This window comes from Lepidochelys kempii, chromosome 1, assembly GCF_965140265.1.
Source record: "Lepidochelys kempii isolate rLepKem1 chromosome 1, rLepKem1.hap2, whole genome shotgun sequence".
Lineage (NCBI taxonomy): Eukaryota > Metazoa > Chordata > Testudines > Cheloniidae > Lepidochelys > Lepidochelys kempii.
This window is the reverse complement of record NC_133256.1, coordinates 305,700,409-305,722,115: the sequence shown is the minus strand read 5'-3', so window position 1 is coordinate 305,722,115 and position 21,707 is coordinate 305,700,409. Positions and strand designations below refer to the sequence as shown.

The 21,707-nt window shown below is 41.4% G+C and overlaps 1 protein-coding gene across 19 annotated transcripts in view; it reads left to right on the top strand.

The window, feature by feature from the left end:
- ANKRD26 (ankyrin repeat domain containing 26) overlaps window positions 1–21,707 on the top strand; it is a 197,220-nt gene that overhangs the window by 149,680 nt on the left and 25,833 nt on the right. For 16 of the 19 annotated variants that reach the window (XR_012156802.1, XR_012156803.1, XR_012156804.1 and 13 more), the window contains 5 exons: window positions 1,734–1,846; window positions 2,272–2,413; window positions 8,642–8,932; window positions 9,972–10,207; window positions 16,306–16,552. Coding sequence is in view for 16 of the 19 variants with exons in the window: in XM_073328178.1 (XP_073184279.1) it covers window positions 1,734–1,846; window positions 2,272–2,413; window positions 8,642–8,932; window positions 9,972–10,207; window positions 16,306–16,552 (1,029 nt within the window). In the remaining 3 variants the exon portion in view is untranslated. Of the gene's footprint in view, window positions 1–1,733; window positions 1,882–2,271; window positions 2,414–8,641; window positions 8,933–9,971; window positions 10,208–16,305; window positions 16,553–21,707 lie in introns of those variants that run through there. The other 3 variants (XM_073328182.1, XM_073328180.1, XM_073328183.1) reach the window with 3 other exon arrangements.

Below are 21,707 nucleotides of genomic sequence, written 5' to 3'. Positions count from 1 at the left end.
ACCACATCAGACTCAAGCAGCACAGTTTTCCAGCTCTCCAAGAGCCTGGCTGGATGAAGAGTAGCAGCTGACTGAAACTGAATCCAGAAGGACAGAGATGGGGCTGATGTCAGAGAGGGACAGAAACTGTTAAGAACTTGCCATCTCCATAACATCACGCTTCTTTGAGGGTGTCTTCCCTCAGATCGTGGAAATGGTGTACATGTTCATCTGGTCTCCTCATTGCACTGGATACCTCATTAGCCACAACTATTTTTATTTTTATTTTTTTACCAAAAAAAAATCCTTTTCTCACCTACTGCTGGCCAAAACCTGTTACATTCAGACTAAGCATTTATGCTCTCCAGGCTTGATTACTGGAATATACTTAACTAGGAATGAAACTATTTAAAAAAAAAAACCACAACATTGATTAGTTCAGAACATAGCAGCCTTCTTACAGATCCACAGGCCTCCAAGAGTACATCACCATAATGCTCCCCTCTCACTAACTCATTGTAACTACTGGGGACAAACTTAAAATTTCAGCCCTCATCTTCAAAAGCCTCCAGGGGATTGACCCATGTTACCTAAGGTACCATCTACATGATCATGACCTCCCCCAATAGTTGTATCCCAGCAGGACCCTGAAAATCTCAACCATGAGTGAGATTAACGTAACAAATGCTAAACTGAGCCCACAAGTATGGGGTAAATTCCTGGAGAGGGCAGCCAATTTCTTGTTCCACTCTAGCTAAGTGACTGTAAACTTACATTGAGAAACCTTATTTGCTTAAGTCTTTTGCCCCTTGGAGGGGCAAAGGATGTTTAGTGAGACTCATAGTAGCTTCTTGATCCAAACAGGAGTCTACTTTGGTGCTAGAGATCTTCCAGAAAGCAACATAGTGCTCAGTCCACACTTGTCCACTAGGCATCACCATTTTGATGGAAGGGACTCCTTGTGCTACATTTTGAAGATTTCAGTGTGGTAATCCCAGAAAATACGTATTTCTGTCACATGATAGTGCCTTCTCTGAGTCTACTGGGTTACTGTTAGATGAAATCCATTAGTCTCTGATGTGGTGAAGTTAAACATAAAATGGCAACTTTTCCCCGTGTATTTCCTGAAATACGGATTTCTGTGAAGATCTTCCCTACTCTGGAAAGCCCACTCTATAATCAAGATTTGGAGCTGATAGTCTTGATCTCTTGCTACAGCAGGAGGTGCCAAAATTCCACTGTGACAATTTGATCCCATGTCCTAAGTGAGAACAGAGAAGAAAGTAGCCTATTCATTTCAGCCCATATTGAAGGGATGCAAGACAAAATCTAAATTTGAGATGAGATGAAATATACTTTCTACATCTGGAAGAATAGCAGCTAATGAAAACCCCAGAGTTTTAATATGAGATAATTGGCGATGCAAAAATGTGTCTTAATATGTACATGGACAGCACCTATCACGATGTGAGCAACACTGAAATAAATAATATTTAATAGTAATGAACAGTGAATTAATAAGGTTAACAAGACTTAGCATCAGTTGTATCTGCTTCTTAATTGGCCACGAATGTATGTTTAATAGAGTTTTATGTTAAAAGATCAAAATTTTAAAACAAAGATGTATTCCAGCTTCTCTGTAAAGAATGTGAAGGTCTGCTTCCTGTATGTATCATATATAGCAAGTGAAAACTTCCATTAATACTATATGTAGTAATGTGTATATGTTTGTTTGTTTTTTTTCATTTTGAAAGTTTGAGAGTGAAAGGAAAAAAGTGAAGAAGCTAGTAGAGTTAAAACGATCAGTGGAAGCCCGGCTGGATCAAGAAATGAAGAGAAACAGTGAATTACAAAAAGAATGTAATGGGTACAGTTTTCTCAGCACTTTCAAGAAAATATCAAGTAAACTAAAACGTGACTTTGTTCTGTTTACAAAATTAAACTTTAACTGAAAAATGATTGCACAACTGACCTCACAAATTGCTTGTATAATGCTGAACTTTTAATGTTGTTCACTTTTGTAATTGAGCACCTGTTGCAAAGTGCAGTGAGCAGGTATGTTGAGCCAGGCTGCCATGCAACTCTTCAGGCAGGGAAGGAGAAAAAAGGACCTACACCTACATCCTCATGGGGCAGCCAGAAGTTTGCCCTAAAAATGATTTCTGAGACTGACGGGATGATTCCTCAGATTTGTCTATCAAATATACTTAAAATGGGTTTGAGGGGCTTGGCTATGGTTTCTAAAAATACATAAACAAGTCTGTTTGTCTTTCTACTGTACTTACTATGCAGAATGAAGAAACTTCTAAAAACAGCTAAGAAGAAACTAAAGGAATATGAGAATGGAGAGAGTGTGTCCCAGTTTAGTTTCCAGGGAGAACTGAAGAACAGATATTCTGAAATGGACAATGAAGTTAGCAGATTAAGGACAAAGGTAGGTTCTAATATTTGAAACTCACATAATTCATTCTTCATATATTCCTCTCAGAATTGCTATAAATGTGGTGGCTACATTTTGAGTGGGATTTTTGTTGTTTTTATTCTGGTTAAAGATTGTAAAGAAATAACCATTCTCAGCTCCCCACCCAAAGAGCCTCATGAGATCCTGATGCATCTCACAGGCTCTAAAAAGCACGCAGGAGAAGGATGGGAACACCCACTAAGATAAATGGACTACTTCACACATCTCAGAGTATTGATTCAGGTTGTAGTCATCAGATGTTCTCATTCTGCTCAAAAGAACACATTGAAATGAGAGGGCCACTTCAGACCTTTCAGAGACTCCTGTGCTGAAGGAGGATGCGTAGAGAAGCCTTTTCCCTCCATCGTCCCTCTATCCTTCCTGCTTAATGAACTGCGCTTCACAGTGCTCTAAAATTTGCATGCTTGCACTGATTTTCTTGAAATTCGCATTGCTTTGCAGGAATACGTTGTAGGGCTAGTGACCACATTCGGGATCATTTGAGACAGTAGTTCCAGAGATATAAGTTCTGAAAAAGATAGCAGTTTTTCAAAAAGTTACTAGGTAGGCTTTTTTGCGCAGAGCCAGAGATAAAACTGTTGCTGGGATGCAGCTCAAAATGTTCTTAATTGATCGTTATTACCCACGGTAATGGACGGCATCCACTAGATCTTTGGGGAATTTAAGAAAGTGTTTGTTTTTCTTCAATTGCGTACTTGTGCAGTCTGGAAGGATTACAATGTACAGGCCCCAGTAAAGAAGAAACCGTGAAAGGGTTTCAATGCAAGCACTTTATGCTTACCTGGGTAGTTTGAGGGAATGTGCCAATATCATTACACCAGTGAACAGCCCTCCACTGATGTTTCTAGTTCTAATCTTTGTACACCTGTGCAATAAAGATCTAATAACTCACGCTGCTTGCTGCAAGTTGTCTGTTATAATATCGTGTGCTCGTATTTTATGGGGAGGTTTATTGTGAACACAGCTGTCAAGGTTCCCTCTCCTCTCTGAACTCTAGGGTACAGATGTGGGGACCCGCATGAAAGACCCCCTAAGCTTATTTCTACCAGCTTCGGGTAAAACTTCCCCAAGGCACAAACTCTTTGTGCTTGGAGGGTACGCTGCCACCACCAAGTGATTTAACAAAGAATTAGGGAAAGGACCAATATCCTCCCAAGCCTTACACCCCCTTTCCTGGGGAGGCTTGAGAATAAACAAGATGAGCACAGACCAGCCTTGGGTTTTTAGGATCCTAAAAACCCGATCAGATTCTTAAAAAACATAACTTTCTTAGAATAACAAAACAAAGATAAAAGAACAACTCTGTAAGATTAGAATGGAAGATAATCTCACAAGCAGTCAGATTCAAAACACAGAGAATTCCTCGAGGCAAAACCTTAAGTTACAGAAAGAAGAAAAAAAAACAGGAATACACATTTCCTCTAGCACAGCAAATTTCACAAGCCAAAAACAAAAGAAAATCTAACACATTTTCTAGCTAGATTACATACTAACTCTATAGGAGTTGGATTGCTTGCTTTCTTGATCTGTCCCCAGCAGAGGCAACACACAGTCAGACAGACAAAGCCTTTTCCCCCGCCTCAGATTTGAAAGTATCTTGTCCCCTTATTGGTTCTTTTGGTCAGGTGCCAGCCAGGTTACTGGAGTTTCTTAACCCCTTACAAGTAAGAGGATTTTATAGTACTGTATCAGAGCTTCTTAACCCCTTCCCTTTATATTTATGACAACAGCAGAATAGTCAGTAGCTGATTTAAGCAAAATGTTTATTTTGGGTTGGGAGGAGCTGATGACAGAGGACTTGTGGGTTGGCAAGAAGGACAGACAAGGAGAGGGGTTGCAGTTGCAGAAGGGGTGGGCAGTAGCGTAGCTAGTGGGGGAGCGGGGCAGCAGCTGCTCCTCCACCGAGTAGAAGTGGCGCCTTTTTAATTACTTGGTGCCTTTAAAATTTTTACTCACCTGGCGGCGCTCTGGGTCTTCAGTGGCGGGTCAGGGGGAGCGGAGATTAAAAAAAGGTGCCACCCCCTGGTATTGACCCGGCGGTGCTCCGGGTCTTCAGCAGCACTTCGGCGTCAGGTCCTTCACTCGCTCCAGTCTTCGGCGGCATTGCAGTGGCTAGGGGGTGGGGGGGGTCCTCCAGTGCCGAAGACTGGAGTGAGTGAAAGACCCGACGCTGAAGTGCTGCTGAAGACCTGGAGCACTGCCAGGTCAGTACCAGGGGTTGGCGCCTTTTTTTATCTCCGCTCCCCCTGTTTTTTCCACCTGGCTACGCCACCGTAGGCGAGCCTTGCATTGGTTGTTTACAGATTTTTTTTCATTTTACTAGCCTCTGGGGAGGTTAGGGCAAAGGGCTATTTCCTGATCTTGGAGTAGATTAATGTGGTGTTTCCTAAAACACATAGTGCAGAAGTACAGAACTGACAGCACAGGTGACTTGACTGCTAAGGGAAGAGCAATATGTGTTCTGCCAGGGTGCCAATATGTCGATTCTGGGTGATTCCTCATCCACAAGGTTGGGGAAGTTTGTGACACAGTATGGAGTACACCACAGTATAGGGATTGCTGATTTGACTGAGTATGCAAACTGCAGGACGGGATATGAACAACTGTCTACATGACTATTAACTCCTATCAACAATGTATCTTTTCCTGTTAAAAAACCTGGGAAATCAATTGGCAAAAAACTGTTAATGGAGTTAAGCTTTGCTTGGTGATATGTTGTCCCCTTGCAGAATGTTGAGTTGAGCAAAACTCAAACTTCTGAAAACCAGGAAATGCACAGTTAAGCCAATGCAATATTTCTGTTCCCTCATTCAGCAATGCCCAATATGTCCCATAAACACACATACCTTTACTCTTCCAACCCAGTAGTTGCTGAAATGTACAAGCTGTTCGCTTCTTTTACAACCCCTTCACTCTCACCCACATGATTTTCATCGAACACTACTGAAAAACAAAAAGGAGGAAAGAAAAAGGTTGCCCACGCCACCTTCCCTCTACACTCTTTGAGCAATGCTTCAATATGCGTATACTCACTCTGGCCCTTGGCACTATAAGATTGAGGAGGTCCTGGATCCTGGCATATGCTCACACACTTAGCCAACTCCCCATAAAGAATACCACTGTGCAATATAAGAACTATGGTTTTGTCCTCACTAGCCCTTTTGTCAGTCAGGGGTGTGAAAAAAAACACAACCCAGACTGACATAAGTTTCACCGACAAAAACGCCAGTGTGGACTGTGGTATGTCTCTCTTCTGCTGACAGGTACTACAGCTCGTTGGGGGTGGTTTAATTATGCCGGCGGGAGAGCTCTCTCCCATCAGCAAAGAGCCGCTACACAGGAGACCTTACAGCAGCGCAGCTGCACCAGTACAGCTGTAAGATCCATAGTGTAGACATAGCCTATTTCACAGCCTTTTACAACTCCCTTGCATTTACTCACACTGTCACAAGATGGCTGCCCCCCTTGCCCCCTCCCCCCCCCCCGGGGTCCCCTGTGTAAATACCAGCCTCATATGTTGCGAATATTTTTGTATGTATTGGAAAGAATGTTGGGAAGGGTTAAAGGTATAAATGCGGAACAAAAGGTTTCTTTACAGGCGGCGAAAAGACAGAAGGCGGGGGGGTGGGAAACGGGTTAACTTGATGTTCCAGCTAAACCCGAAAATAAGGAGCTGACACCAGCCCAAGGCCACTACCCACACTCACTCTGCTACCTGCCAAGACAGAAGGGGGGGAAGTCCACCCCCCACTTCCCCGACCAGCCGTAAGAAAGAAGAGTTGTTGAACGAAATGCAGGGGCTGCAAAAAAGACCAAGACAGCAAAGGCCAACAAGGAAAAAACATAACTGTCTCAAGGCCCTGAAACCGGTGTGTTTTGGGAAAGCTGAAGAAACCACGGAAGGCCAGTTTAGACTGGTACACAGAGCATGGGGAACAAAGGTCTCTGAAGGAGATGCCCCCAAGAGACCCCAGGACTTAAAAACCTGCCCAGGAGCTGAGGCAAATCGGAGATCAACAGCGGACCCTGGACAACCCGTGCACGGGACAAGAACTGCCATCCACCCCTCCCCCTCTTCTTCTTATGTTACACCCAGGCTTGGCCAGCCTCGGGTAGTGCGGGTGTGAGTATGAAAGTGGGTTAGGGCTTGGGGCACTAATGCTTTCTTACTTTCTCCAAGTGATGTGGGAAACCCCCCTCCAGCACTCTCTGCTGTTATTTTATTATTTTATCAATAAAGCTTTAAAAACTCAGTTACTTGGTGTGTTCTGTAATCTCCTCCCCAAACAATCCTGTGGCCTCAGCCTGATCACCTGATGCCTCAGGCAGATTGGTAACAGAAATCTGTCACAACACGATATCATCTCAGCCATCACTTTCACTTAAACTTAATTAAAGCATTAGAATCCTCTCATATTGCCCTTCACCACTGACAATGGTCTTTGTAAAAAATGCCCTATGCCTTCCACCATTTAGTGTAGATATGCCTAACACTGTCTGCATGCAAATAGTTCCCATTGGTTGCTGCCATCTCCAGGGGAACAGAGCAGAGGTGATGTGGGCAACCTTCCTCCCCACCCATAGTATTGGATGGAATTCTGTGGGTGAGAGTGAATGTCTTGTAAAGGGAGGTGAAGAGTTGTACATTTCAGCACCTGGGAAGTGGCAGAGTAAAGGTATGTGTGTTAACAGGGTGTATTGGGGCATTGCTGAAAGAAAGCAGAGTTAAGGTTGCATGGACAACCTTAACTGCATTTCCTGGTTTTCAGAGGTTTTGAGATTTGCTCAACTCAACGTTCTGCATGGGGACCACACACCCCAAGCAACCTTAAATCTGCATTAACGTAGGTTTTTGCCATTGAATATACTTGGTTTTGTTCCAGACCATCTTCTTGAGTCTTATTATATGTTAAGGCTCTGATGTCACCTGCCTTTTAGGGATTCCACCATCATATTTTAGGTAAGCAGGCAATGAGGTAGGTCTGTAGGGAGTGGAACTTTTTTCCCCTTGTCAGCTGTCTCAGCCCATCCTGCCCTATTGTTAAAAACCTGAAAATGTGTCCTAGAAGTAGCTTTTATTATCCTTATCTGGCTTATATTTAGAAACATTTCCACCGTTCCTAGGTAGGGCCTAACTTACTGCAGTCTGTTCCCTTCATTTTATGAGTGTAACTTTGTTGCTAGTGCACTATATTTTAGAAATTAAGTAACTTTTTTAATTATGTGTTTAGTGCTTTGAGTGCCTTCACATCAGAGCATTTTTATAAATAAAATTAATAGTATTTGTATGACTTTGTTGCAGTTAAAATGTAAAAATTATATTTGAACATCAAGGAAGAGGATTTGTATATATTCCCTTCCTTGCAGTTATGTTTATACATATCAGTACAGTTGGAATAAGAAGGTCTGTTTGATACTGTCTACATATTTTTACACAGTATTTATTTTATTTATTTTCCTATTTTCCTTTTTTATGTTAAAAAGGACAAGGAAACCATAAAATATGCAGTAATGACAGAAACGATTAACAGTTTTTTTTCCAGTGAGTTTTATTCAGGTTTCAGATCCTACTGAAAGATCTCACATTGTCTTTTAAATTCTTATAAGCAAACTACCTTTTGATTTACCACAAATATATTTTATTTCTCTGCTAACATAAAAGGTTTCCTACAATCCAATTTTGCAAGTTTTAAAGGGTTGCATAGCATTTTTGATACATAACAAGGCCCCCTCTCTTATGCTCCTGTTTACTTTAGAGCATATGAATAGTCCCGTGACTTCATTGGGACTACTTACGCATTTAAAGCCAAATACATGGGTAAAATGCTTGTAGGTTTGGGGCCTAAATGATTTTATTTTTTAAAGTATTTCTGGAAACTACTGTATATAGGCTGATAAAGAAGAGAACTTAAGCTGTTCTATGAAAAATAATTTAAAAGATAATTTAAAAATTTAATTATAATAATTATAATAATAATTATAATTAAGCTGTTCTATGAAAAATAATTTAAAAATAATTTAAAACTGCTTTTAGTAAGTTTAGAATGATTTATAATTTTAAATGCAAAATTATGAACTTGTAAAATTATTGTGATTTTTTTTCACTGACTTTCATTGAATTTAGAGAAATTTTGAACTCCCTGTTTGATAACTGAGTTTAAACTTTTTCAATGTGTACAGATAGATGAACTTTCCAAAAAGCTGGATATAGAGTCAAAAAAATCTACACAGTTAGAATCTACAAATCGTGATCTACGAGAACAGTTGTCTTCTATGAAGATACTGCATAAGAATCATGAAAAGCTGGAGAAGAGCAAATGGCAGCTGGAAGGAGAAGTAGCTACTCTCAAACATCAAGTAGAGACTAATATGATGGACCACAGTCAACTAGAACAGTATAAAAGAGAGATTGAAGAACGAGCTAGACAAGAAATAAGACAAAAACTAGAAGAAGTCAATCTATTTTTGCAGGTTAATTTATTTGCTACTTACTGTATGCTGTAAATTGGTACTTTAAGCTTTATATTCCATATTCATTTCCATGTTGAAATTTATATTTTAGGTGCTTTTTCTTCTTCATAAAAGCTAAATGTATAGTATTTCCATATGTTTCCAGTTTGGTAGTTAGGGAACTAGAGATACAGTAGAAGGAAGAAAAAAATACAAAGAAAAGTAAAATTGAGTACAATCCCTTACAGTAGCACCTGCAGGTCATTCTATCCCAAAGACTGCCCCAGACTGATTTTCCCTCATGACTCATTTTTTACCCTGGAGGGGATGCTCAACTTGCTTACTCTTAGAGGGATTGTATCCTATCACACTGACCAAAGTAGCTTTTGTTCTTTGTATTTCTTTTGCAGAGCTACACTGATTTTCCCTCCTCCCCTCTTCTTTGGAATTCAGTTCATGAGCTTCTGTAGATAAAGATGAACTGAGGGAAGACTAAGGGGATGGATTATTTATATCCTCGGCCAGTAGACTATTTGGGCTCAAAAGATGTGTGTCTACCACCTCACCTACGCCACCCCTTCCCTTCCCCTCACCCCCTCGAGTTTTTACTGATGGTTCCATGGTCAGTGACCAGGCATGTTAACTGCTACAGTGTGGTTCTGAACACAGTATGTTGAGAGAACAAAAGTTACAAAATAACCTCCTCTTTTTGACTCCACATTTATTATTTCAATGCTGGAAGTATTATTTACGTGTGTATAGATCACATGGGATTCTGGCTCCAGCAAGGGGATCAGTTTCAATTAGACTATTGTCCGATAAGGCTGAAAGTTGTGTAGTGCTAACTTTAATGTAATAGATCCTTAATAAGGGACAGTTTCTTTCTAAGCTGAAATCTTTCTATTGCGTAGTGACTTCAAATGTCTCCCTGTATCGTTGATGGCACTAAGGAAGAGTAGTTCCCTATCAGAATAAGAGTGTACTTATATTGAATATGAGTAACTGTTGGGAAAAAAATCCTCTTTCTTCCAATTTATTAAAGTTGTATTATTTGCTTTAGACGCAGGCAGCCTCCCAAGAGACATTAGAACAAATAAGAACTACTAATAATACTTCACTGAGAAACCAGTTGGAGCACAGAATTAGAGATCTAGAATCTGAACTGGCTAGAATAAAAAACACACAAGAAGACAGTGTCTTTCAAAAACAGTCTACGCAGACAGAACTGGAAAGATACAAAGAACTTTATTTGGAAGAGTTAAAAATTAGAAAATCGCTAGCAAGTAAACTGGATAGGTAAGTCAAAATCTTTATTTTAAAACAAACAGTAAAATAGTATTTTTCCCTTCATTAACTTTCGTCTTAAAATGCCTCACTCCTGGACCTGCTCACCATAATATGCATCAATCCAAGAGCAGTTATCTGTGGATGCAGTAGACTTTCACAAATAACTGGAAGGCTGAGAAACATGAATTCCTGTCAATATTTTATAAGTAGCAGAAATATCATTCGTTTTTATAGAGTATATTATAAAGTTATTTTGATTTTTAACAGGCATGTCTTCTGGCTGGTCTGTAATAATCTGTACTTACAGTAGGCAAGAGAAATTGCAGTTCTTTGAGTAGTGTTCTGTGGGTGCTTCACTTCAGGTGCACTTACATTCCATATGTCTTTGATCAAAGATTTTCATCAGCAATGTCCATTTGGCCAGTACATGCACTGCTGATATCCTCGTGCTCTCCACTGAGGCTATATGAGGCTGCACAGGCAACTGCCTCAGCCTGAGATGGAGCTTAGCATGTCTACATTGTGCCTGCCTCGGGTTCTTGCTGAGTTCATTCTACTGAGTTTATTTAGTTTAGTTAATTTGTAGTAGTAGTACAGTAGTTAGTTACTGGTTATTGAAAGATTATTTTATTGCTTCTGGGAAAATCCTTTCTTTGAGGGGCCTGCCCGGTTCACCGGGGTTCAAATGTTGCCTCACATGGAGAGAAGCTATCCTGATCAGCAATGGATAGTCTAAGTGGGTTCACTGCCGGGGAGAGTTGCATGGTCCACAGAAGTGTAACTTCCGGTTAGCCCTCAAATCCAGGGCACAGAAGAACCGGGAACTCAAGCTGTGACTGTTAATGAAGGAGTGCTCCCTTCTTCCCACTTCGGAGCCAAGTCAGGAGAACCCCCGCACCCCATACATCAGTCCCTCTAGTGCCCCTTTGACTTTGGTGCAACACTCTCCTGCAAAGGGGAAAGCCTCAGAGACCTCCTCTAAAGATGCTAAAAAGAGAAGCTCTAATTCCCCTCTGAAGAGATCCATCTCAAAAACCCTCGCTCTTAGACCAGGCCAGTAGCCTCAAAGACTTCATCCTCAAGGCTTGGTACCATAAAAGTGAAGGGCTCCTCCAGTACCAGTGAGTCAGGAAAATCCAGCAGCTTGAAGAGTAAACCTGGCTCTGAGAAGGCTCCAATACCATCTAGTGGAGATGATCAGAGAAAACACAGAAGAATATAGGTACCATCAGACCTAACCCCTCTCCTGGTACCTATGTCAAGCTTTTCAATATCATGTAAAACTAAGCCTCCATCTACATCAGCGCTGCCTATGAATCACTCAAAACCATCAGCACCATTCTGCAGGGACAAGCATTCCAGTCTGTCGGCACTGCAACAGCACTCAGTGCCGCAGCTCCACTCAGTACTGCAAGATATTAGGTATCCAAAGGACTTATCAGTGACTGCTGAACCAGAGTCTCCACTGCTGGCAAGTACCAAGCATCTCTAGGTACCGAGAACCTCTCAATCTCCAGACCCTTATATATCCCCAGTACAGTCACTTCCCTTTTTGGTCAGAGCTCCCCCATTAGAGGAGGAAGATAATGATGATGGAGACCTCTCTTCAGTATCATGGATCTCTGTTTAGGTCTCTCCTACATATCCATATATAAACTCCCTTTCTCAAAGAGACAGATGATGTCCGGGGACCTCATGACTCCTGATGAGAGCAACCCTGGATACCACCCACCTCCCCCTTATGGTCTTCAATGGCCATATTAGGATTCCTGGGCACCTTTTGGCAGCAGTTCTCCAGAGCCCTGATAGGTTCCAAGATTGTTGTCAAAGGTTCTGTCAGTGGTGGCTGCCTACCTGTATCATCAGGCAATTACAATATTCCCATACCTTGACGTTTGATTGCTCAAGGTTCAGTCATACCAAGACATGTTGTCTGCCAAACAGAAAGCACTTTTTGTTCTTGGACTTGGGTTTTCAATTGAAAGTGGGACAGTCCACACTGACTCCTGTTCAGAACATAAAATTTATAGGGGTATCCCTGTATTCCTTGGCATCCAGGGCCTTCCTTCCCTTGGACAGATCCACAACACTATCAAACCTTGTCAGACATATTCAAAGGAAACCCCAGACTTCTGTTAGAAACAGTCTTCAACTTCTAGGTCACATGGTAGCTTGCACTTTTGTGACAGAACATGCAAGATTGTGCCTTTGCTGTTTCCAGTGGTGGCTCAGACCAGTTTACTTACCAAACAGATACAGCCTAGACAAACAGGTGTCAGTTTCTCAACAAGTCAGGTACTCCCTAGACTGGTGGAATGTTCATCACAATGTAGGGGTATGGATTCCCTTCCTTCAACCAATGCCAATGGTAACCATAACCCCAGTTGCATCTCTGTTAGGCTGGAGGAGGGCACACCTCAGTGCTCTAATGTTACAGTGCAGATGGTCACCCTAAGAATCCACCCCTCCATCAACCTGTTGGAGCTCAGAGCGGTCAGAAATGCCTGCGTTCATTTTCTCCCTCTCATCGGACACAGGTATATCCAAGTTATGATAGGCAATGTGGCCTGCATGTTATATATGCCTGCAGTCGGCAAGAAGGAGTGAGATCCCCTTCCCTCTGCGCTGAAGCAATAAGGTTATGGAACTGCTATATAAAACATTGCATAATAATTTCAATAATGAATGTCACAGCTGACACTCTCAGCAAGTGTTTTTCCCAAGACTACAAATCGGGGTTGGATTCCCAGGTTCTTGTCGGCATATTTCAGACTCCGGGATTTCCAGAAGTGGTCCTCTTTGCCACAGCTATAAACAAAAAATGCTATCTATTCTATTCAAGGAGGGGCTTAGTTCATAATTTATTAGGGGACACCTTCCCCCTCACTTGAACGAAGAAACTGTTTTATGCGTTTCCCCCAACACCTCTGATTCTCAAAGTGGTGAACAAAATCAGACAGGATAAGAGCAGAGTTGTCCTAATAGCCCCAACACAATCAAGGCAGGCCTGATTTCCTACCTGTTTTGCCTAGTTCTTTGTCCAGTGATAAATCTTCTAATCATTCCTCTCCCAGGGTGCCAGTCAACTGCTGCATCATAATCTGAGCATTCTCCGCCTGAAGGTGTGGCTACTTGATGGTTCGTGGGGTTAGAGTTGGTCTGCTTTGCAGAAGTACAATAGATAAAATAGGAAAGATTCTACCAGAAATACCTTCAAAAAGTGGAGAAGATTTAGTCACTGGTTTGAATTCCAGAATCCTGTCCCCAAATCTGCTTTGCTTCCTCTTGTTCTGGTATACCTGCTACAACTAAAGCAAAGGGGTCTATTACTTAGTTCTCTCAAGATTCAATTGGGTGCCTTAACAGCTTTTCATACCATTATTGCAGGTTCTCACTGTTTGCTCACTCTACAACCATAACATTCATGAAAGGTCTGGGTAATCCCCATCCCAGTTTGGGACCTTAATTTGTCTCTTAAAAGACTCATGAAATCTCCTTTTGAACCGATGGTGACACGCTCCTTACTGAATTTGTCTATGAAAACAGCCTTCTTAGTGGCTATTACCTCAGCGCACAGAGTTGGGGAGATGGGGCCTTCATGGTAGACCCTCTGTCAGAGTTCCCTCCCCACTTTGAACTCTAGGGTACAGATGTGGGGACCCGCATGAAAGACCCCCTACGCTTATTTCTACCAGCTTAGGTTAAAACTTCCCCAAGGCACAAAGTTTTTGCTCTTGGATTAGGGAGAATGCTGCCACCATCAAGTGATTTATCAAACAGTCAGGGAAAGGACCACCACTTGGAGTTCCTGTTTCCCCAAAATATCCCCCCACGCCCTTACATCCCCTTTCCTGGGGAGGCTTGAGAATAAACAAGATGAGCACAAACCAGCCTTGGATTTTTAAGACTCAAAAAACCCAATCAGATTCTTAAAAAACAGAACTTTATTAGAAGAACAAAAAAAAAATAAGAGAGCAACTCTGTAAGATCAGAATGGAAGATAATCTTGCAGGCAGTCAGATTCAAAACAAATGAGAATCCCTCTAGGCAAAACCGTAAGTTACAAAAAGACACAAAACAGGAACTCACATTTCCTCCAGCACAGCGAATTTCACAAGCCAAAACAAAGAAAACCTAACGCATTTTCTAGCTAGAATACTTACTAGCTTTACAGGAGTTGGAGGGCTTGCATCCTCGATCTGTTCCCAGCAAAGGTATCACACAGACAGACAAAAGCCTTTTCCCCCCTCCAGATTTGAAAGTATCTTGTCCCCTCATTGGTCATTTTGGGTCAGGTGCCAGCCAGGTTACCTGCCCTTCTTAACCCTTTACAGGTAAAAGGACTTTGCCTCTGGCCAGGAGGGATTTTATAGCACTGTATACAGAAAGGTGGTTACCCTTCCCTTTATATTTATGATACCCTCCTTTCACAGTATTCTGCAAGGACAAAGTTACTTTATGACCACACACCAGGTTTCTTCCTAAAGTGTCTTCTGAGTTTCATGTGAGTCAAGTCATTTACCTGCCAGTGTTCTTTCCAAAACCACATAATTCCAATCTGGAGACTGTGTTCCATGCTGAAGATGTCAAGAGGGTGTTATCCTTCTACCTAGATAGGATTAAATCATTTTGTAAATCTCCTAGACTGCTCATTTTGTTTGTAGACAGATCTAAAGGTTCTCAATGAAGTCACAATCTATATCTATAGCTCAACCTAAAAATTCCCCAGTATCTGAGATCTGCAGAGCTGCTACATGGTCTTTGGTACATACCTTCTCCAGGCACTACGCCTTAGTCAGTGCCTCTAGAGTTGATGTAGCAGTTGGCAATGCAGTTCTTTCTTCTGTGCTGGACTTGACTCTGGGGCTTCCTCCTCCTTATGGGGATACTGCTCGGGAGTTACCTGAAGTGAAGCACCCATAGGGACATTATTCAAAGAAGAAAGAGAGGTTACTCACCCTGTGCATTAGCTGTAATTCTTCTAAATGTGTTCCTCTTTGGGTGCTACACTACCCCCCCTCCTTCCCCTTTGCTTCAGAGTTTTCTTCTGAGATGCAGCGGTGAAGAAGGAACTGAGGGCAGTTTGCTCATGCAGCCTAATATAGCCTCGCTGCAGGGCATGAGGATATCAGCAGCACATGCATGCGCCAAATGCAGACTGCTCATGAAAATCTCCGATTAAATATGTGTGGGGCGCATGCACATCTGAAGTGGAGCACCCATAGGAGGACACATCTCGAAGAACTGCAGTTACTGCCCAGGATGAGTAGTCTCTTTTTTCCTTACCCTATCAGCCTCAGTCCATGCTTGAATAAGAATAGGGCTCTCTAGAAAAAGAGCCTGATCTGGTGGTGTGTTTAGGGTCAGTTCAGCTCCCATTATAACAGTACTTCTCAGGATTGGAACTACATTGAGAGGAAGGACAGTCCAGTTATTAGGGTACTAGTCTAGGATTTGGGAGACCTGGTTTTAGTTCCCAGCTCTGCCAAAGATTTCCTCTGTGATCTTGGGCAAGTTGCTTACTCTCTCTGGGCCTCAGTTTCCCCCTTATGTAATATGGAGATAATATTACTTTCTGTTCTCACAGGGTATTATGAGATAATTTAAATACATTAAAGATTATAGTAATCGGGACTTATAACTATCTAAGATAAATTGTCTTGAGGTCAAATTCTGAGAACTGCTGAGCATCTCTAACTCCCATTCGTTCCCAAGAGGCACTCAGAATCTTTCAGGATTGGGTTCTCAGAAAACTCCAGAGGGAATTGACAAAAACGAGGAGTCCAGTGGCACCTGAAAGACTAACAGATTGATTTGGGCATAAGCTTTTGTGGGACTCCATGCATCTGAAGAAGTGGGTTTTTTACCCACTAAAGCTTGTGCCCAAATAAATCCGTTAGTCTTTAAGGTGCCACCAGACTCCTCGTTATTTTTGTGGATACAGACTAACATGGCTACCTCTCTGATAGAGGGAATTGAGTAATTCCTCATTTCTAATATTCTTAATCATTTACAGTTATAGAAATATAATAAAAATAGCTTGAAATTTGGATGATAACATTTAGTTGTGAAAGTGTGAGTAAAAACTACATCTGTATTTTTCACAGAGCTAATGAAAGGATAGCAGAGGCCAATGCAAAACTCCTTCATGAGCGCCATAGGAGCAAATCTTTAATTGCTAACAGCATTGTAAATGGAGGTCTTTCTGCAAGTCCAGTCCTGGATACAACTCAACTTGGCAATCTCGGCAATAATTTAACACTAAATAGAAGTCTTGGTCTTGGAGGAAGTTTCATAAACCCAACTGGAAATGCATTATCTTCAAAAAACAGAGTGGAAGCTTATCTTGCTAAGGTGAGTAATTACAGATATCATTCTAAATTATTTTTATATAATTTAGGTTAAAGCATAGTCTGTCTTAGTCTTATTAATGAGCGTTCATTTTAAATGCAAAATATATATCCCAATGCTTGTAACCTAATAGTGTAAAAACCACAATAATTAATCATCAAAATAAATATATATATAATTTTAGAGGGAAAAGAGACTATAGTACTTACATACAGTGGGCAGTATGGGCCTGTGTGCAAATAAGCATGCACACAAGACAGAATATCTGGCAATTAACATCTAACAAGAAGAAGAAAAAAATCTTAAGAATTTTTGTCTTAGGTTGCAGGAAACTCCTAACACAGGTGCATATTATTTATTTACATAGAAAGATCATTTGTATTATGAAAGGGTAAAGATAAAAAGCTCATGATGTTGTAATTCTTGCTAGCTTTAATTTGAAAGAGGGGTACAAAAATTCTGAAGAACAAGTATTAGTTAACGGTACTTTTGCCTTCCTCTGTTACCTTCCTAATGTTTATGCTATATACATGCGTCATAGGGCTCCACTCTTTGGCAAGTGACTTGGCACATGAATATTGGCCACTTGGGCCCCGTTAAAAAAGAATGCTGTACAATGGGGTTGTCTGTATTTAGTATACATCCTGTGGTGAGGAATTTATGCCATGCACAGTAAATATTTACTTTTTAATAGCTCCTTAGCTTAGTCTCTTTGGGCTGTCTCAGGTTGAAGAGTAGCATAATATGGCAAGATAAATGATACCATATATGTACTGTATTATTGCCTGGTTTCCTCCTCTGCTGAAATATGAATGGTAAATAATAATTAAAAGGTAAAACTAATTGCTCTTCAAGTTACTGTCAACACAAATTCTACCTTGAGTGTGCATGTATGTAAGGTTGGATTGTTTTTCAATAGCAGTGTCTATTGGGGCCATGCCTGTAGCCTGGGAGCCCTTGCAACCACCATAGCTGAGTTTAAAATGGGCTGGGCAGCCTCAACCACCTCTCAATTTCTTCTAACTCCTCTGGCATTGACCAAGGAGAAGGGACCATAAGGAGCACTGCTCCTCGGACCAAGGAACATACAAATCTTTCTTCCCAGTCAGAAGACTTAAGTCCTCACCTGAGGCTCTGACACTCCAGTCCCTTGAGGCTGAGCCTCACACAGGTACATCAAAGCCAATGTTGGCATTGACAGTCACTTCACACAGTAAGCACTTTGCCGCTTCTGATACCACTCAGACGGCAGACTCCTCTCTGGCGCTGGATAGGTCCATACCAATGGCAGCAGCACCAAGAAATGCATACATAATGATGGCGCCCCTAAGAGGCACCCACAAGTTCTGAATTGATAAGTTTCAGAGTAACAGCTGTGTTAGTCTGTATTCGCAAAAAGAAAAGGAGTACTTGTGGCACCTTAGAGACTAACCAATTGATAAGGGAACTTCTAAACTGGTACTCTCCCATCCCATGTGTCATCCTCCCCCTCAACACTCCTACGAACACTGGCTTCATTGGTCTCCATGCAGTATCAACCCTTATGTTGGGAAACCAGCTTCCTCAGTGGTCTTCAGACCAAGACCACCTCTTGCCTACACAGCAGATTGAGCCAGTCCTAGTACCCACTCCCAGACATCATCAGTTTCTGAAAGGAGAGGAAGACCTCAGTGGAGATGATCTCTCCTCTGACCACTCACAGTCTCTAGCTATTTCCTCCTCGCCTGCTGATGAAACGACCAACCCTCCTCCTACATCCTCTTCAGCGTGGTTAAAAGTTTTTCAGAAAATGATGAGACTAGCAGAAATATTGGATATCCTATTAGAGATAATCCAAGAAAAGCAACATAAGATATTAGCCCTTCTCCACCCATCATCTTTAAGCAAAATGACTTCACCTATTAATTTAGGGCTTTTGGAACCAACAAAGGTCATCTGGGACACTCCTGCATCCATTCCCCCCACAACTTCCAAGTGCACAAACAAGAGATGTTTGTGCTAGCTAATGGGCACAAATACTTTTTAGAATTCCAGCCTCAGTACCCTGATTGTCTAGGCTGTTCATGAGAAATCTAAACAGCCCAAATCCATTCCCAGAAAAAGACAAAGAAATTCGATCTTTTCAGACAAAAAAATATACTTCTCAGCGAATCGTCAACTAGGAGTTGCCAGTTATCAAGCACTTCTTTTTAAGTATGATGTCCGCTTTTGGGACAGGTTCTTTACCTTAACATAGAAGCTCCCCTGTGAATACTAGGAAGAGTTAAGGTCAACCATGACAGATGGACAGCTCACTGCTAGAACATTGCTCCAAGCAATGCATCAGAACCACAGCTATGGCTGTGACAATGAGAAGGTTGTCCTGGCTATAGACATCTGCTGCCCCTCATGAAGTCTAAGTGACCATACAGGATCTACCCTTCCCAGGTAATTAACTGTTCAGTAGTGACACTGATGAGGCATTGCACTTTCTTAAAGATACAGAGAACAACCCTCCAGTCACTGAGGCTTATGTGATCCAGCTCTTAGAGGTAAACAACAATGTTGTCAGCAGTCCTTGTATAAATACAGCAGCAATGCTATCCTCAACAACGCATTTCATAGCCACCAAGGAAGAGGCAGTGTTTTCACCAATGACATTCCTTGAGCTCTTCCTTGGCACCCCTGCAACAGGGACAGTTGGTCACAAAACATCTCTGAAAGCAATGTCGAGAGCCCAGCTGGACCACCTGTGTATCGAGTCCCTTCTATTCATGTTGGCAACCACCTATTTTATTTCAGAGAAGCTTGGGCTGGGATTACTTCAGACCAGTCAGTCCTCAAGATAATGAACAAGGGGTATCCCATCCAGTTTCAAGCTATTACAATCTCCTCCCCATTCTTCCCGCTCCTCCTCAGAGATCCCTCTCACGAGACACTTCTAAGACAATAAATTTAACACTGGGAATAGGGGAGGAAGTTCCTTAAGGATTCAAAGGAAAAGGGCTCTACTCCCACTACTTCTTGATCCGAAAGAAGAAGGGGGCATGGAGACCCCACCTGAATCTTCAACATCTCAGTCTTTTTGCTCAGTGTTTCAAATTCAGGATGGTCACCTTAGCCTGTGTTATCCCCTCTTTGGATCCCATGGACTTGTTCACAGCTACTTTCACATTGTGCTGGGAGTATCACAGAAAATATACCTTAGTCACTCTTAGGCTTCATCTGATTTCCACATTAATCAGTCCCCTCAACAAGTCATCTACTCCATACAGAAAACTCTAGCTCTCTTCAGCCCTCTGGGACTCAATGGTTAACAGAAACAAATCCACACTAACTCCAACACAATGCATTGAACTCATAGGGGCAATGTTTAGATTCCAGGTTAGCAAAGACATACCAACAGCAACAGAGATCAGACATCATATAGCAGTTCCAGGTGCATTTCATAACGCAAGTGAGAACTTCTCTAAAGATTTTGCCACACTTCACTTTTGTCCACTTGAAGTGTGATTGAAATCAGTGTATCTGCCCAGTGCAGCATGGACAAGAAGGGGCACACAGAAGTCCTGTGATCATTTGATTGGTGGGCACAACCAAAATAAGTGTGTTGGAAAGTTCCATTTTCCACATCCCTTCCAAGGTAGTCTGAGACTTCCACATTAATGCGTCTCTTTATCTGCCAGTCTTTTTCCCCAAACCTCATTCTTCACCTGCCGAAGCAAACCTTTACACACTGGATGTAGTTAGAGCAGTCTTTTTATTTGGACAGGACTAGATTGATTGATTGATTAGAGCTTCACTGAGACTGCTTAGTACTTTTGTAGGACAGATGAGGGGACAACGGATATCCTTGCAGAGATTGTCTAAATGGATTTTGAACAATATACATACTTGGTATGTATTATTAAAGAATGATATTACCCTAGACACATCTGGTCTCATTTGATTCGAATCCACTGGGTCTACACTGCCTCTTTTAATGGACCCATTGACTGAGATATGTAGAAGAGCTATATGGAGTTCAGTCGATACTTTTACCATTCAAGCCTCTAGATCAGATGCAAGCTTTGGTCAGGAGATTCTTCAATCAGTACTTAAATATGACTCCTTTACATAATCTGGGCACAGGATACTGCTTGCTTATCACTAGGGCTGTCAAGCGATTAAATAAATTAATCATGATTTATCGTGCTATTAAACAATAATAGAATACCATTTATTTAAATATTTTGGATGCTTTCTACATTTTCAAATACTGTATATTGATTTCAGTGACAACACAGAGTACAAAGTGTACAGCGCTCACTTTATGTTTATTTTTATTACAAATATTTGCATGTAAAAATCAAAAGAAATAGTATTTTTCAATTCACCTAATACAAGTACTGTAGTGTAATCTCTTTATCATGAAAGTTGAACTTACACATATAGAATTATGTACCAAAAAAACCTGCATTCGAAAATAAAACAATATAAAACTTTAGAGCCTACAAGCCCACTCAGTCTTGTTCAGCCAATCGCTCAGACAAGAAGTTTGTTTACATTTGCAGGAGATAATGTTTCCTGCTTCTAGTTTACAGTGTCACCTGAAAATGAGAACAGGTGTTCACATGGCACTGTTGTAGCCGGTGTCGCAAGATATTTAGGAGCCAGATGCAGTAAAGATTCATATGTCCCTTCATGCTTTTACCACCATTCTAGAGGACATGCATCCATGCTGATGACAGGTTCTGCTCGATAATGATCCAAAGCAGTGCGGACAAAAGGTGTTCATTTTCAACGTCTGTGTCAGATGCTACCAGCAGGAGGTTAATTTTCTTTTTTGGTGGTTTGGGTTCTATAGTTTCCACACCAGAGTGTTGCTCTTTTAAGACTTCTGAAAAGCATGCTCCACATCTCATCCCTCTCAGATTTTGGAAGGCACTTCAAATTCTTAAACCTTGGGTCAAGTGCTGTAGCTATCTTTAGAAATCTCACATTGGTACCTTCTTTGTGTTTTGTCAAATCTGCTGTGAAAGTCTTCTTAAAACGAACAACATCTGCTGGGTTATCATCCAAGACTGCTAAAACAAGAAATATATGGCAGAATGCGAGTGAAACAGCAGGAGGCATACAGTTCTCCCCCTGAGGAGTTCAGTCACTATTTAATGAATTAATTCATTATTTTTTTAACAAG